Here is an 18,270-nt window from a genome sequence, read left to right as displayed (position 1 = left end):
TACAGCTTCTGGGTCATGTGGCCAGCATGACTAAGCCGCGTCTGGCGAACCAGAGCAGCGCACGGAAACGCCGTTTACCTTCCCGCCAGAGTGGTACCTAATTATCTACTTGCACTTTGACGTGCTTTCGAACTGCTAGGTTGGCAGGAGTAGGGACCGAGCAACGGGAGCTCACCCTGTCGTGGGGATTCGAACCGCCGACCTTCTGATCGGCAAGTCCTAGGCTCTGTGGTTTAATCCACAGCGCCACCCGCATCCCTTGTCCACACCTGTAGGGGGAGAGAATCCCAGAATCTGGTATCACCAACCCAACAAGTGATATTTGCTGGTGATGTTGCAGCAAGCCAACTCTTCCCAATCGATGTCAGAGTCCAGGATGGCTAATATGGGGAGAGGCGCTTCTGATGGGATCATCTGCTAAGACCAGTCATGGGCAAACTCCGGCCCTCCAGATGTTTGGGACTACAATTCCCATCATCCCTGACCACTGGTCCTGTTAGCTAGGGATGATAGGAATTGTAGTCCCAAACATCTGGAAGGCCTATGCCTGTGCTAAGACTCTATTTCTTTAATTAATGCACATACCACTTACTCGAACAAAAGACCTCTAACTGGTTTACAGAACTCTAGCGGCAGTGTTTTCTATTAGCTGTCGTTTCTGGATGGACTTCAAGGCTAGTAGCCCCACGCAGAGAGCAGTGCAGTGAATCTGCTAGAGATCTCTAGGCTTCTTACTTATTAGAATTGCTTTTACAGTTCAGAAGGTATTGCAGTTTTCTGGCTATAACGTGGGGCCCTTGACAACAGTAATTTCACCATTAATCTGTCCAGAACTTCTCCCCTCAGCAGCTCTGTGGCCTATAGTTATCGCAACTGCATGACAGAAAGCAAGAGAAGCCTTTTTCCAAATGACATGTATAGTGTTGTGAGAGGGTTTTTTTGGGGGGATGGGGGTGGGAGGTTAGGCTTTATGAGTCCATTCTAATTCCTGGATTCAGCAAGTGTTACAATCTAACAGAGGATCCCATTGTTGAGTTAGCCATGGCCCCTAAGTATGGGTCCTTAATATAAGGAAGTGGTTCTGTGCCACAAGGGCAAATGGGTGGAGCCCCTTTCTCACCTGGTGGGTAATGAGAAGCTAATAATAATAATAATAATAATAATAATAATAATAATAATAATAATAATAATAATTTTATTATTTATACCACTGGTTGGGTTTCCCCAGCCACTCTGGGCAGCTTCCAACAAACTATTAAAGATACAATAAAACATCAAACATTAAAAACTTTCTTAAACAGGGCTGCCTTCAGATGTCTTCTAAAAGTCAGATACAGTGGAACCTTGGGTTGCGAACGTGATCCGTTCGGGAGGCATGGTCGCAACCCGCAGCGGTGCGTCTGTGCACATTTGGGTCGCGATTTGGTGGTTCTGCGCATGCGCGAGTGCCAAAACCCCGAAGTAACCCGTTCCAGTACTTCCGGGTTCGGCGCGGTGTGCAACCCGAAAACATGCAACCTGAAGCGTCTGTAACCCAAGTTATCATTGTAGTGGTTTATTTCCTTGAAATCTGATGGGAGGGCGTTCCACAGGGCTGGCACCACTACCGAGAAGGCCCTCTGCCTGGTTCCCTGTAACCTCACTTCTTGCAGGGAGAGAACTGCCAGAAGGTCCTTTGAGCTGGACTTCAGTGTCCGGGCTGAACGATGGGGGGGTGGAGACGTTCCTTCAGGTCTAGTGGGCCGAGGCCATTTTGAGCTTTAAAAGTCAGCACCGATACTTTGAATTGTGCTTGGAAATGTACTGTGTAGGTCTTTCAGGACCGGTGTTGTATGGTCTTGGCAGCCACTCCCAGTCACCAGTCTAGTTGCCGCATTCTGGACTAGTTGTAGTTTCCAGGTCACCTTCAAAGTTAGCCCCATGTAGAGCACATTGCAGTAGTCCAAGCAGGAGATAACTGGAGTTTTATGTGAGCTAGGCCAGAGACAGGCTGAAGGGAGAGGGAGAGCCATGCTTGATTTCTGCTGGAATCCAAAACAATGCCTCAGGTTGTAGATATGTGTAAATAAACCCCATATCCTAAGACACCAAGGTCTACTACGCTGTCCCACATTTGGAGGAAATAAAACATTTTGTAAGCACCTGGAAGCCCCCGAGTCTTGCACCAGCTGGAGATTGGGGTGGCTGGGAACGATATTTTAGTCAATGTTACAGGTGCAAGAAATGATTTACCCATCTTTGTGTGTGAAAGGCACCTAATTCACCAGTTAATTTTGGAATAGATAATTGAGGGTCGGGGAAGGCTTCCACTGACCACGCAATCTCGAAAACAAGGAAGGGTCCAATATGAATTCAGGTAATATATGAATGGTGCAATCCTATCCATGTCTACTCAGAAGTAATTCCCATTGAGTTCAGAAGGGTAAGTCTAGGACTGCAGCCTCCTACTGTCAAAATTGCATTGGTAAACAAGATTTTCAGAGGGCTTGTGTGCCCTCTGATGCAGATATCTGCTTTCAAAGAAAAGCACTGACATTACCTCTCTCGGGCTAAGTCTATTACCGGAGTATTATTGACGCCTCTCCCCCTCTCCTCCTTCAAGCCACATTTAAAGCCCCAGTTCTACACAAACCTTATCTGGGTACAAGGCTGACATGATGCATTGTGGTCCCTTTCTCTTTGCTTCTATTTGCAAAAATGTGAGAACAACATAGATGAATTTCTGCATCTCCATCACTGTGTCTCGTTTGCTTTCGGGGGCAGCATTCTTGGGAGGAGACTGTACTGGAGTTTCATGATAATGAACTTGGATCAGGCCAAAGGTCCATTGAGTCCAATGTTTCTAACATTAGCAAGATATGTTTCTCTGCAAAACAGGGCGAACCCTTGCAGCATTTAGCTGTGTACCTGAAGGAGTGTCTCCACCCCCATCGTTCAGCCCAGACAATGAGATCCAGCTCCAAGGGCCTTCTGGAGGTTCCTTCGCTGCGAGAAGTGAGGTGACAGGGAAGCAGGCAGAGGGCCTTCTTGGTAGTGGCACCCGCCCTGTGGAACCGTTAGAGGGTTTTTTCCCTCTGGTGGCAGATGACAGAAACTATGACACCACGAGACCAATGTAAAACCAAATCAAATAAAGGTTTGATTACAAAACAACAAACAACAAAGCTTGTGGGTGTTTTCCCCTGCAGGCAAAGTTCAAACTGCAACTTTTCCTCCTTTCATAGTCATGACCAGCTGTACCCAATCTGCCCAAAGCTCACAGAAACAGTTCTTAAAGGTACAAACATCTTTACTGTTTCTTTGCAGAATGACTCCCAACTGGAATGCCCTCCCAGCAGATGTCAAGGAAATAAACAACTATTTTACTTTTAAAAGACAACTGAAGGCAGCCCTGTTTAGGGAAGCTTTTAAAGTCTGATGCTGTATTGTTTTTAGTATTCAGTTGGAAGCCACCAAGAGTGGCTGGGGAAACCCAGCCAGATGGGCGGGGTATAAATAACAAATTATTATTATTATTATTATTATTATTATTATTATTATTAGTAGTAGTAGTAGTAGTAGTAGTAGTAGTAGTAGTAGCAGCATTAGTAGCATTAGGAGGGGACGTCCCAGCAAAAAGCCTCCAATCTGTGCCCATGAGAGCTTTTTCTTACTACGAACAGGAGCACACGGTGAGGTGATACCACAGGGACGCTTAGGCCTTCCCCTGACCTCCCCACATAACAATTTCCCTCCCTTACCTAATATTATTAAAATAAAAAAAAAACCAGTGACAATGTTTTTAATCATGTTGGTGACATAATGTGCAGTTAAGGTCTTTAAAAAGCAGTCTCTGGCCATTTCTGCACCTTGTATTGATGAATTCCATGTTTTCCGAAGATGTACTTAGTTTTTTTTTGGGGGGGGGCCTTGGGGCAACCGCCAGTATGTCGAATCCTGTTTCATTTTGATTGTTGTTGTTTTTATATATCTTTGGTATACTTCTTACATTTTAATATTCTTAGATGCCTTGAGTTCACAAGGTTTTGGGGTTTGTTTGGTTTTTAAAAAGGACAAATATACCGTTTTTTTAAATGAATGAAATAAATATTGAGAGAAACACAGCCAGCTTTTGAAATCGGCATTTATTCAAATTTTGATGTTCTCCAGCCAAGTAACACGTACAAAGATGCATTTGTTAAAGTGCCCATAAACACCTTTTAGTGTGCAAAAATGCATTATATTAGACAAAACTGCTTAGCAAAAATGTATGTTTTACACAAAATTAAATGCAAAAAAATGTGCATTTTAGGAGAAATTCTCATTAAAGTGCTGGTGAGAATTTTCATGAGGACTTAAAAAAAAATTCCAAGCTGGTGTGGAAATGTGGAGAACTGGGGAGGAAATGAGAACCTGAGAAGAACCAAAATAGACAGTCGCCCATCCCTATTTCTAGTAAGGTAAAGGTAAGGGGCCAGTCGTGACCGACTCTGGGGTTGCGGTGCTCATCTTGCTTTATTGGCCGAGGGAGCCGGCGTACAGCTTCCGGGTCATGTGGCCAGTATGACTAAGCCGCTTCTGGTGAACCAGAGCAGCGCACGGAAACGCCGTTTACCTTCCTGCCGGAGTGGTACCTATTTATCTACTTGCACTTTGACGTGCTTTCGAACTGCTAGGTTGGCAGGAGCAGGGACCGAGCAATGGGAGCTCACCCCGTTGCAGGGATTCGAACCGCCAACCTTCTGATCAGCAAGTCCTAGGCTCTGTGGTTTAACCCACAGCGCCACCCACGTCCCGCTATTTCTAGTAATGCTTCTTTTATTTCCCTGACCGTTAATTCAGAAATGACAAAGCGTTGAGAGGGAGGCCTCACTCAGTGGCAGATGACCTGCCTGCGTGAAGAACGCCCCTTGCTTCAATCTTGGCCGTTCACAAATTTGAAAAGACGTAAGAGTTAGCTTATTTATTGGGCAGTAGCTCAGACCCTGCCACTCAAAGCCTCTTCCCCAGAGTGCGTTTACAAGGAAAGTACAAATCCAATTAACAATGCAACAAAAGCAATAAAGCGCACAGGACAAAACTGACAGCAACAAAATCTAAAACAGCAGATGGCAGAGCAGCATTAAAAATGGGGGACATAAAATTTTAAAATGGCAGAGGAGTTGGAGGCGGCAGGAATGAGCTAGATGGGATCAGTGGTCTGATGCAGTGCAAGGCAGCTCCATATATATATTTTAGCTCTCCTTTTACGCTTTTTAGTTCCTGGTAGGAAGGCAGGGTGGCCAGCTGTCCTGAATTCCAGAGGAGAATTTCTCTTTTAGAAGGTGTGCTCTGTTTCAAGGGCTGTTTGGCCCAAGTCTGGATTTCGGATAAAAGAGAGAGATTGGCGGCCTTGAAGTTGTGCACCAGCAGAAGGGCAGCAGATTGAGCCAGTACATAGGGCCGGCCTGCCCATTAGGCGGAGTGAAGTAGCTGCCTCGGGCGGTGGAGTCGGATGGAGTGTCCCACCCTGGCCACCACGGAGGTCATCTGGCGGCAGCTGCGGCAGCTTGGGGCCTGATCTTGGGTAACTGTCGCAATATCTTGGCAGCTGCGTAACCTCGGTAAACGAGGCTTTGATGGGGTGGCGGCAGCGCCTTCCCGTTGTGCCTCAGGCGGCGAAACAGGATGGGCCACCCCTGTGAATGGGTCTAGACGTGGCCTGCCCCACGGGGTGCGACTGCAGTGCTGGCTTCCTGGCGGTGGGGTCATTGCTGCTTACCCAGAGCTGGGAGTGGGCGGCAGCGGGAAGGTCAGTGCGGTGCAGGCACACTGGCGAGCATGGCAGATTAGCTCTGCCAGTACAGTGGTACCTCAGGTTAAGTACTTAATTCGTTCCGGAGGTCCATTCTTAACCTGAAACTGTTCTTAACCTGAAGCACCACTTTAGCTAATGGGGCCTCCCACTGCTGCCGCGCCACCGGAGCATGATTTCTGTTCTCATCCTGAAGCAAAGTTCTTAACCCAAGGTACTATTTCTGGGTTAGCAGAGTCTGTAACCTGAAGCGTCTGTAACCTGAAGTGTCTGTAACCCGAGGAACCACTGTATGTCCAGACTTTGCTGGCTTCTCCACCACTTCACCCCAGCTCTCGCCCTCCACATAAGCAGTATCTTAGGTCAGGCTTCCTCAGCCTCGGTCCCCCAGATGTTTTTGGCCTACAACTCCCATGATCCCTACCTAGCTGGACCAGTGGTCAGGGATGCTGGGAATTGTAGTATCAAAACATCGGGACGGCTGAGGTTGAGGAAGCCTGTCTTAGGTCATCTATACCTGTATAACTGAAGGAGCGTCTCCACCCCCATCACTCAGCCTGGACACTGAGGTCCAGCTCCAAAGGCCTTTTGGCAGTTCCCTCACTGCAAGAAGCCAAGTTACAGGGAACCAGGCAGAGGGCCTTCTTGGTAGTGGCACCCGCCCTGTGGAACGCCCTCCCACCAGATGTCAGATAAATGACGTTTAGAAGACATCTGAAGGCAGCCCTGTTTAGGGAAGTTTTTAATGACTGATGTTTTAATGTATTTTTAATCTCTTGTTGGAAGCCGCCCAGAGTGGGGAATGGGGAAGCTCAGCCAGATTGGGGGGGAGGTAATAAATTATTATTATTATTATTATTTTATCTGGCCATTGTTTTCCTCACAATTGTGAGATTTGTTGTATTTCCAGTGAAATTAAAGTCATTACTAAAGTCACACATATATATTACCATGTGGAAAAGGGGCGGGGGGCAGTGTGTAAGTGGCCACGCTCTTTCTAGCCCTGCTTGTTTAAAAACAGCGTCCTGCAGTCTGGATACCTCTAGTTGTTTTGGAATGCAATTCCCGTGAGTCCCAACACCCTAGGATTATTTGAACTGTGGTCAAAAACTCTCCAGGGCAGCAGGTTGGGGGAAGGCTGGTTCAAAACATTTCTATTGCAGTGTCAAGGCTTCAGAAAAGCTATTCCTCCCCCTGTGGGACTGTGACGAATGCCAGAGTGCATGGAAACTCTGTTTACCTTCCCGCTGCAGCGGTACCTATTTATCTACTTGCACTGGCATGCTTTCGAACTGCTACCTAGGCAGGAGCTGGGACAGAGCAACGGGAGCTCACCCCGTCACGGGGATTTGAACTGCCGACCTTCTGATCAGCAAGCCCAAGAGGCTCAGTGGTTTAGACCATAGCGCCACCCACGTCCCTGCTAATTTTAATATATATTAGCATATGCTAATGTCTGCATATCAGACTGCTGTCAAACTATAGAGAACTGCCTTATCCCTATGCAAAGGTGGATTCAGGGCCGTGCAACCATTTCCGGGGGGGGGGGCACCTTCCCACCTCCTTCCCTAAGCCTAGTAATCGTTAGGCAGCTAAATGGTTGGTGATTCGTTCTCCACTGACTGTATGTGATCATGTAGGACTTATCCACACAGAATCAGAACAAATAGCAATCAGGTTTTCTGCAGATTGCCGTTTGTTCTGATTTAGTGCTAAAGAGGGGGGTTTTTTTGGGGGGGGGAGTGGAGGGGAAAGGTAAAACCGATCAGATGTGTTCCGAGAAATCGTGGGACCAGCAAAAAAATGCTTGCAGTAGTTCCTTGGTTCTCGAACTTAATCCGTTCTGGGAGTCCTTTCGACTCCTGAAACCGTTCAAAAACCAAGGCGCAGCTTCCGATTGGCTGCAGGAGCTTCCTGCGCGCAAGCGGAAGCCACATCAGACATTCAGCTTCTGAAAAATGTTCGCAAACTAGAACACTTACTTCCTGGTTTGCTGCATTCTGGAGCAGATTTGTTTGTGAGCCAAGCTGTTCGAGTACCAAGGTACCACTGTATTCCTGTGCTTTCTATTTTATTTTATTTTCAATAAAATAAAATAAAATTAAAAATTGCTTTTTTACATCTATAACGAATAAAACATACAAAACAAAACACACACTACAATACTACAAGAAAAATAAAAACACATATTCTTTCTTATAGTCATTTTAAATTCCATTATTACGTGACTTCCTCAAATCCCCCCTAACTGAATTTCATTGTCCAAACATTATATAAAGATTTTCTAATTACATGGTTTTTAAAACCTTTATGGGCCTTTATCTTATCATACCATAAGTATGCATGCCAATCAAATACATTGTCAAATCCCTCCAGATCCAGTACATTGTATTCCCCGTGCTTTCTAGGCATGGACAAGCAAAAGTGTGGCAGAACCGCAAGTGTTTCTATGTATGGAAGTCCCTACAATGTATGCAGGGAAGGGGATGTTGTACTTGTGTACATTTTTTCATGGCTGTGTGTGTGTGTGAGAGAGAGAGAGAGAGAGAGAGAAGATGACCCCCCACACACTTTGGTTTCGGCCCCACCCACCATGGACCATGCCCACGTGATCCCCAGAGGGTTCACCACAAGGGGGTGCAGCCCCACCCTGCCCTAGAAGGATGATCACAACCGACAGGTCTTCTTTGGCAATCCCTCGTAGCCAAGTAAGATTGCCTTCCAAAAACACGGTTTTAAAATTGAGTCCGTAAGTGACTGTGGAGGCCAATTCTGGATCCACACCTCCTTCCACAGTGGGGGCATAGGTTTCCGGGCGGGAGTTGATCATGGTGAGGGTTTGCCAAGTGTGCCTTCCTCTTAGCACATTTCACCCTTTCGTCCTGGGTTCCAGCATCTTCAGAGCCCATGACACCTTTGGTAAAGGCTGTTCTCCAACTGGAGCGCTCGCCGTCCAGTGTTTCCCAGGTGTCAGTGTTTATACTACTTTTTTTTTTTTTTAGATTTGCCTTGAGAGAGTCTTTGAACCTCTTTTGTTGATCACCAGCATTATGCTTACCATTTTTAAGTTTGGAGTAGAGGAGCTTTGGAAGACGATCATCAGGCATCCGCACATCCCTCCATAACACACCCATCAAAATGGCAAGCATTTCACTAGCGGTTGTGTAAACTGACTGCAATCACAACAAAGTGTATGAAATCGGGTGGGTGGATGGACATGTATTTCTACTCCAAAATCAAATGCGTCCGTCTACAAATCACCAGAAAGTTTGTAATATTTTGCATGATTCTTCCAGATGAAGAGTTGAGGTGTGGTCATTGTTGCGCTGATATTTGCTGGGCAGTTACGGGAAATGGAGCGATGAAAGATAGAGCTGTAAGAGATCTGTTTTCATCAAGTGCGCTACTCCAGTCTTAAGCACACTTACTTGGAAATAAATCTCGTGGATTTCACTAGCTGGGCGTTCCTTCTCAGGCATTCTTAGGAGGACTGTTGCTTTAACTTCCTTCTGCCATGTATACATTTGTGTACAATATACTCTGCAATTTTGGACGCCTCAAGACTGGCAGGATTAGGCTCTGTGCTGTTGCTTTTTAAACCTCTGTTCCGGATGGGCCTTTTAATACGGGCTCTTGTTTCACCTCCCAGGATAAAATTCTCTCCAGCTAGCCGCTAAGTCAGCTTCCTTCAGGGCGTCAGATAATCCCGGAAAGTGGAGGGAGGTCCTTTGTGCAAGTTTCAAATCAGGAAGTTTGAAGGAACAAAGTATGCCATCAAAACCGCAGAAGGAAATGGACTCGGCCAAGTGGCATTGGGTTACAGGGACAATTTTAGGTGTGAGAGAGGTCTGTATTTTCAAGCTACCTTTTAACCCAGGGGTCAGCAAACTTTTTCAGCAGGGGACCGGCCCACTGTCCCTAAGATTTTGTGGGGGGCCGGACTATATTCGGGGGGGGGGATGAACTAATTCCTATGCCCCACAAATAACCCAGAGATGCATTTTAAGTAAAAGGACACATTCTACTCATGTATAAACACGCTGATTCCCGGACCGTCTGCGGGCCGGATTTAGAAGGTGATTGGGCCGGATCTGGCCCCCAGGCCTTAGTTTTCCTACCCATGTTTTAACCCAATGTTTAAAATGTGTGGTGCCTGAAGTTCAAGCCCAGCGCAAAGCGATACCTGCTGCCCTAGCAATCTTACCGCTTTTTCCTAGCTGTGTGGCCCAGTTGTAGTAACACAATCATGAGAAAAATGGCATGTTGTCAGTAGTGTGACTAGCTAGGCATGTCCCAGCACTCTTTGATCTAAGTTTGCTTAGAGCCCTTTAGCACTGCTGAGGCTTTCCCTTCCCACAATTAGCTGGAAGTGGAATTAAAATGGTGATTTCACATAGCACTTTATATAGCACTTAGTTGTTCAACAGTGTTGTCGTCAAAGCTAAGATTTATCCAGAAGTAAGTATTATTTAAAGGTCCCCATCAATATTAATTAGTAGCTTCCTTCTCACAGGTTCTGCCCTTTTGCTTTCTTTCTGTGTAGTGCATCATTGCTGATGAATTATGTCCTAATTAGTCAGTTCCTATCGCCCATAGGGAGGACTAAGGGGAAATTCATTACTACTGCCATACTCCATTGAACACCAAATGGAAGAAGCAACAAGAAGGAAGCTTTTAATTAGAAGGACAGTAGCGTAGAAAAGCTTCAACTATATACACCGGACATGCTATAATTGTATTTCAGCTGGGGAAAACCTGCTGCATATCAAGTTTGAAAAAAGACCACGGGGAACACAGGAAACACTGAAATGCAACAGGATGGCAGTAGCATTGTCCAGATTCTCCAGTTTGCTTCCAGGCTACACTAGGACTCTTTACCGCTGCCAACACATTCCTCTTTCACAGTCAGCTGGAATGGAATTATAACAGTGGCCCTGCATAATTCGTGATTTAGTGCTATCTCCCCCATTCTAGTCTTGCATCGCCTGTCCTCACAATAAAGGCAAAAGTCAGGTCACATTATTGACATGAAGCCTCCCAGTGTGATCTGAAGTGTCTTTACTCAGAAATCAGTCCAGTGAGACTTCCAGCAGAATGCTAACTAGGTCTACTCAAAAGGAAGCCCTATTGAATTTAGTGGGGCTTGCCCTTGGGTAAGGAGAGTTAGGATTGCAGCCTTAATCCCTAGAGAGTGTGTTTTGTTAATGTCCTGAACTGCCCTGTACTTTCTTGCTTCCTAAACTCAAATGCCACCTGCCCCGTCAGAAATCCTTCACATATTGATTTCTGTGCCCCCACCCTCCGGTCTTCCTCATTGACAGCCCTCCCATGGTGCAGTCTGCACTGTCGGCATCGTTCCCCCTCCCACCTATCTCTTTCTCCATTTCACATCCAGCCAGGAAAAGCCAGACAGGCTGAGTATTATTTTATTAATAGTAATTAGGAGGGCTTTCCCCTGCCCCCCCCCCCCCACCGCAGAACAACTGTCCTCACAAAGCTGGTTCCATAAAGATAAAATGCTCATCGGTTACAAAAATTGCCATAAAACCATGTATAGCCATAAGAACCAACCAGCATTTGTTGTTGTTTAGTCGTGTCCGACTCTTCGTGACCCCATGGACCAGAGCACGCCAGGCACTCCTGTCTTCCACTGCTTCCTGCAGTTTGGTCAAACTCATGCTGGTAGCTTTGAGAACACTGTCCAACCATCTAGCCCTCTGTCGTCCCCTTCTCCTTATGCCCTCCATCTTTCCCAACATCAGGGTCTTTTCCAGGGAGTCTTCTCTTCTCATGAGGTGGCCAAAGTATTGGAGTCTCAGCTTCAGGATCTGTCCTTCCAGTGATCACTCAGGGCTGATTTCCTTCAGAATGGAGAGGTTTGATCTTCTTGCAGTCCATGGGACTCTCAAGAGTTTCCTCCAGCATCATAATTCAAAAGCATCAATTCTTCGGCAATCAGCCTTCTTTATGGTCCAGCTCTCACTTCCATGCATCACTACTGGGAAAACCATAGCTTTAACTATACGGACCTTTGTTGGCAAGGTGATGTCTCTGCTTTTTAAGATGCTGTCTAGGTTTGTCATTGCTTTTCTCCCAAGAAGCAGGCGTCTTTTAATTTCGTGACTGCTGTCACCATCTTCAGTGATCGTGGAGCCCAAGAAAGTAAAATCTCTTACTGCCTCCATTTCTTCCCCTTCTATTTGCCAGGAGGTGATGGGACCAGTGGGCACGATCTTCGTTTTTTTGATGTTGAGCTTCTGACCATATTTTGCATAGTATAATCTAAAACCAGTGTTATCTCCTACTTCCCACTGTGTTTCCCCTTCACTTTCCTTGTTGCAAATAAATAAATAAATGCTAGCGTTTGAGGAAGTGGACTTGTTGCTCAAGAGCTCTGAAGCAGCTTTAATTATTTAACCAGAATTTGCTGGTATAGGATTGAATCCCGTCTGAAAATTGCAACAGTTTGAAAGCTCCCTTAAGGGCTTATCCGCACTCATTTTTTGCCCCATGCTTTCTAGAAACAGGTATGTGTTTTCCTGGTCTGTGTTCTGAGAGCCCCACCTCTTTCCCCCGGAAAACTCGGATCTTTACCACTGAATCAGAGCAAATGGCACTTCGAGTTTTCCATGGATTGGTGTTTGTTCCAATTCAGCAGTAAAGAGCGGGGGTTTTTTTTGCAGGGAAAGCACCAGGGCAAAAAAAGAAAAAGCGCTCGGATCTGTAATAGTTTTGTATTGTTGTTATAGCAGTTTGCACTGTATTTAATCTTTCTTTTAAGATTTTATTAAGACTTTTCATAATGCATTACAGTAGAGTAACAAATGAATCTAAAAAACGAGGAAAAGAGACAAATATAAAGTCCTCCTTCATGGATAGGTCTTAGCTTGTCCCACCCAGAGACATCAACTAACCATCACCTTCATCATCATCTATCAACTGCATTTATCTGTATATTAAGCATTTTCATGTATGCTGCCCAGAGCTTTGGTTATGGCATGGCCTAGAAATACATATAATATCAATATATAAAATCATCCCCTGTATGGCAATGATATGGGGGGGGGTGGAGACCTGGGAGCTTTCCCCCCTAGTGATAATTGCTGCTTGAAGGTATGTTGTTGGGATTGTGGCCGGAGAGGGGAAGAGTTAAACCTTCCCTGCCATGTATTGCAGTCCCAGTGACCCCGGATTTTAAATGGGCAATCGTGTCATTAAAGTAACATCTGGTTTGGCCCCGAGTGATGCCAGCCACATGCCACAGGAAAGTAGTAATAGCAGCAGCAGTAGTAGTAAATAGTTACAATCATAATAATGAATTTGCAGAGTCTTTCCAGCTGGCCCAGATCAAATATTCATTCTATTTTCTCAAATGCCTGAACGTGGATATGATCAAAATCATGATTTTATTTTATTTTTTTCTAATAATTTTGTATTAGTTTCCCCCCACAAAATTTAAAATTGTTCAATTCACTTTCAATATACAGTGGTACCTCGGGTTACATACGCTTCAGGTTACATACGCTTCAGTTTACACACTCCGCTAACCCAGAAATAGTGCTTCAGGTTAAGAACTTTGCTTCAGGATGAGAACAGAAATCGTGCTCCGGTGGCGCGGCAGCAGCAGGAGGCCCCATTAGCTAAAGTGGTGCTTCAGGTTAAGAACAGTTTCAGGTTAAGAACGGATCTCCGGAACGAATTAAGTACTTAACCCGAGGTACCACTGTAATTTATTGCGTTTTGACTTCCCATTCTTACGGCCGCGATGTTCCTGTTGTAATCCTTTCTTTACTGCCATAACTACCATTCATTTTCTAATATATCTTATATTGCAACCATTTATTTATTCTCCTTCCCTTGCCTATAATTCAAATCCTGCTTGCATTTTCATTTGACTATATATATTTTTCTTAAATAGTCCAAAAATAATCTCCAGCCACATTTCTGTCTCATTGATCTCTTATTTTTGCTATCCGCTCCGCCATCTTTGCATAGTCCAGTAACTTTAAAATCCCTTGATTTTATTTTCTCAGCCTGTGTGGTTGCCGGTTCTTGATCCTGGGATGAGTGTGAGTCTATTATGGGGCATTCGAGGGCCACAGCTGGATGCTTGCTGTGGTCAGGGCAGTGTCCGAGCTCAGTACGTTTCTGTACTCTCCAAAATACTTCACAGATGATACGAAGGATACTCAGGCAACACCCTAATTCTCATGCCAAAAATTACCGCCTTCCCCTCCCCGGCATTAAACTACAGATCTCCTCTGACGTATTGCTGCATTTATTTTCTCTGCAGTGAAGCCAAGATGGTGGTTTTGGTTTTAAAAACCAGCAATAATTAGAAAAACAACAACATAACGATCTGGCTCAGAAAACATAGCTCATCATCTGCAGTGTGTGAAATGGCTTGCAAATGAGGAAGGGCATAAGGAATATTTGAAAAAAATATGTTAATATTTAAACCTTAGAATAGCTTTGGAGGTGTATATAGGCTGTAGGGTTAGAAGTAGAAGATAGTGTATTTTAAAATAGTATAATTTGTAAGCGATAAAATGTGAAGATATTTTAAGTGCGATTTAAAAAAAGAGATGGCTAGAAATTATGATATATGTAAACTGCTGAAGGTGAAGTAAAATGAAAATCAGATAGGTGGGACTTGGGGAAGCCCACTTAACAATGTTTAGAAAAATAAGAATATAACAAGAATTTGTTCGTATTGTTCGTCTTTTCTGTTTGTGTTTTTTATTTGTCTTATAAAATGAATAATTTTTTTGGAAATAAATAAATGAGGAAGGGCTGACAGCTAGAATGGGGGCAGAGGCCTACATAGGGGTCCAGTGCGGCTGACAAGCGGCAAAGAGGCCGGCCTGGAATCTGCACCTGGCATTGTAGGACAACTGCCAGGCTCCAGTGCCCCAGCAGGATGAGTGCCCAAGGCACTCCTCATGGGGCAGCTGGACCTGAGTGCTTCCATTTTAATCGCCTCAGTGCCCTGGAGCATTGTGGGAGCTTAAAATGCCGTTTTCCAGCTGCCCCGGAGCAGCCCTGATGACGGTGAGCCGCAGCCCTGTTTCCATCTTACATGCGTCTTCCTCCTCCTGCCTCTTCCTCTTCTTCCTTGGGAGGAATGGCCTGAGTCATCTTGTTGCTGAAACCTGACGCTTTCTCTGATGGTCCACAGCAGCTGGAGAAACTGCCAAGCACAGGAGGCTGCCCAAAGCATAGCTGTCAACTTACAGACTTGAAAATAAGGGACCAGCAGCCTCGAAAATAAGGGACCAGCAGCCAAAATAAGGGATTTTTCAGAGCACAGCTATGTTCAACTTCTGAGCCCCTCCCAGCCAAAGGCAGAAAGCCCAGCCAGCAGCCAAACGAAGCCTCAAGCGGTGGTTCCCACAGCGCAGCAACCCAGCAAAGGGGATGCAGCAAGGGAAACCACCATCACCTCTCTGCTGGGAAGCGCTGAGCAAAGGCGAGTCCCCAGGCAACGCAGCCAATTTGATCAGCACAAGGCATGCAAGCTCCACCCCCCCAGTCGTTCTTAGACTCCTTATTGGGTGAGCAACGCAGCCAAGCAACACAGCTGGAGCCTCCCTCCTCCCTGGCCGGCAGGGAGGGAGGGAGAGGAGCTGCTTCCTTTGAAACCTGGGAAATTTAAGGGACATCATCAATAAGGGACAGCAGTGGGACACGGCGCTGGGATAAGGGACTTTCCCGCCAAATAAGGGACAGTTGACAGCTATGGCCCAAAGGCTGCCTGGCTGTATATTGGAGGCAGGATCCCACTGGGAGCTGCTGCTGCCATAGCAGCATACCTGCCCCATCAACATTTCCCCAATGAAAATAGGGGAGTCCTGTATCACCATCACCATCATCATTTTATTATTTACACGCCGCCCATCTGACTGGGTTTCCCCAGCCACTCTGGCCAAATTCCAACACATATAAAAACACAATAAAACATTAACAAAACTGCCCTATACAGGGCTGCCTTCAGGTACTTCCTAAAGTTTGTAGAGTTACCGTATTTTTTGCTCTATAAGAATCACTTTCCCTCTCCTAACAAGTAAGGGGAAATGTGTGTGCGTCTTATGGAGCGAATGCAGGCTGCTCAGCTATCCCAGAAGCCAGAACAGCAAGAGGGAGCGTTGCTTTCGCTGCGCAGCGATCCCTCTTGCTGTTCTGGCTTCTGGGATTCAGAATATTTTTTTTCTTGTTTTCCTCCTCCAAAAACTAGGTGCGTCTTATGGTCTGGTGCATTTTATAGAGTGAAAAATACGGTACTTATCTCCTTGGCTTGGGGGACGCATAACTCCGTACCCTTCAACATTTATCCGATGAAAATAGGGACGTCCTAAGGAAAAGTGGGACATTCCAGGATTAAAACAGAAACCAAGATGACTTCTGTAAATCCAGGGCTGTCCCTGGAAAATAGGGACACTTGGAGGGTCTGTGGTTGTCTGAATGCATCCAGTCATTGCATGAATGAGCTTGTAAGGTAAAAGTAAAGGACCCCTGGATGGTTAAGTTCAGTGGAAGGTGACTATGGGGTTGCGGCGCTCATCTCGCTTTCAAGCCGAGGGAGCCGATGTTTGTCCGCAGACAGTTTTTATGGGTCATGTGGCCAGCATGACTAAACCGCTTCTGGTGCAATGGGACAGAGTGACGGAAAACAGAGCACACAGAAACTCCTTTAACCTTCCCGCCGCAGTGGTACCTATTTATCTACTTGCACTGGCGCGCTTTCGAACTACTAGGTTGGCAGGAGCTGGGACAGAGCAACGGGAGCTCACCCTGTCGTGGGAATTCGAACTGCTGACCATAGCTGTCAATGTTTCCCTTTTTTAAAGGGAAATTCCCTTATTCTGAATAGGGATAGGAATCGCAAGAAAAGGGAAAAGTTGACAGCTATGCTGCCGACCTTCCAGTCAGCAAGCCCAAGAGCCTCAGTGGTTTAGACCACAGCGCCACCCGCGTCCCTATGAATGAGTTTGTAGTGGAGTACAGTCTGGTGCAAAATGAAAATTTCCCCCTCCTTCTTGTCTCTGCAGCCTCCCCACCATTGCCTTGTGGCAGCAGGCAGAATAGGCCCAGGAGCAGAATGCAAAGATGGCCGCCCCGCCACCATACATCCCTGGTCCAGAGTGCCTGCGCCCATTCACCCGCGAGTCCCTCCAGGAGATAGAGAAACGGATCGCGGAGCGAGAAGCCGAGAAGTTGAAGCCGAAGCATGAGGAGATTCACGAGGAAGAAAAGGAGGCCAAACCCCGAAGTGACCTGGAGCAAGGGAGAAGTCTCCCAATGATCTATGGGGACCCTCCCCCAGAGCTGATAGGGGTGCCTCTGGAAGACTTGGACCCATTCTACAAAGATCAGAAAGTAAGCCGGAAGTGTTGGGTAGGAATTGGAAAGCGAACAACTCAAGCACTGCTTTGAGGTGGTTGTTGTTTCCCCCCAATCAAGCAGTGTATTATATTTTAGGAAATACAAATAGATAGATAGATGATATAGATAGATAGATAGATAGATAGATAGATAGATAGATAGATAGATAGGTAGATGAATGTGTGCTAGTCCTTTGAGGCTGCCCTGGGTTGTTTGAGGTGTGAAGGTGACTTGGAAATGGCTCAGGCTGAATGCTCGTATACAGGAGCACATCATAAAGCCATGATTTTTTTATTTATTCATTGGTTAATTACTGCCCTTGAAATGTCCATATTAGCTCACCTATCCTCTTATTCAACAGTTTACTAGTGTTGAGGACAACGAAGATGGCACCTTAGGAAATATTCTATGAAACCAGAAAGTGACACATGGCTAGAATTCAATATGTAAGCCTTGGATGAAGGGTGGTATAGATATTTTAATAATAATAATAATAATAATAATAATAATAATAATAATAATAATAATAATAATTCATAAGGTTGGGAAGCCTGGAGATAAGCAGGCAATTGGGCTGAGAAAGACGCAAGGCAGTCTGAGAACAGGCCAGTATTCACTGTTTACTCAGGTAGTGATGCTCAACTTAAGGAACCTGGGACTGAGTCAGACGCATTTATGTTGTGCTTATCCCACACAGATTTTCCCCCAATTCCTGTCTCACCCTTAATCTTGACAAACGTCAAGTTCTCTCCCCACTTCTGCTAAAATTATGAACAATTCTCGCATCTTGTATGCATTATTGTACCTGCAAGATTATAAGCATGCTATGTGCAAGTACGCTCCAGGTTTCGTAAAGCAAACACCAAATAAACAATTCACATTACTATTAAAATAAATATGCTTTTGCAGTGGACGCTCGGGTTGCGAACGTGATCTGTGCGGGATGCACATTCGCAACCTGCAGCGTTCGCAACCCGCAGCGGCACGTCTGTGCACGCGCAGGTTGCGACGCGGCGCTTCTGCGCATGCGCGACTGCCGAAACCCGGAAGTAAACCGTTCCGGTACTTCCAGGTTTCAGCGGTCCGTAACCCGAAAAAACGCAACCTGAAGTGTC

At 45.7% G+C, this 18,270-nt stretch overlaps 1 protein-coding gene across 4 annotated transcripts in view; it reads left to right on the top strand.

The window, feature by feature from the left end:
• The window catches only part of SCN4A (sodium voltage-gated channel alpha subunit 4), a 98,064-nt gene that overhangs the window by 7,386 nt on the left and 72,408 nt on the right, over positions 1-18,270 (top strand). For 3 of the 4 annotated variants that reach the window (XM_081166012.1, XM_081166014.1, XM_081166011.1), the window contains exon 2: positions 16,822-17,149. In XM_081166012.1, coding sequence (XP_081022138.1) covers positions 16,880-17,149 — 270 coding nt within the window. In that variant the 5' untranslated portion in view covers positions 16,822-16,879. Of the gene's footprint in view, positions 1-4,896; positions 4,927-16,821; positions 17,150-18,270 lie in introns of those variants that run through there. The other variant, XM_081166013.1, reaches the window with a different exon arrangement.

This window comes from Podarcis bocagei, assembly GCF_964188305.1.
Source record: "Podarcis bocagei genome assembly, chromosome: 13".
Lineage (NCBI taxonomy): Eukaryota > Metazoa > Chordata > Lepidosauria > Squamata > Lacertidae > Podarcis > Podarcis bocagei.
The sequence above is the reverse complement of the archived record's forward strand: the minus strand, read 5'-3'. Positions and strand labels throughout refer to the sequence as shown.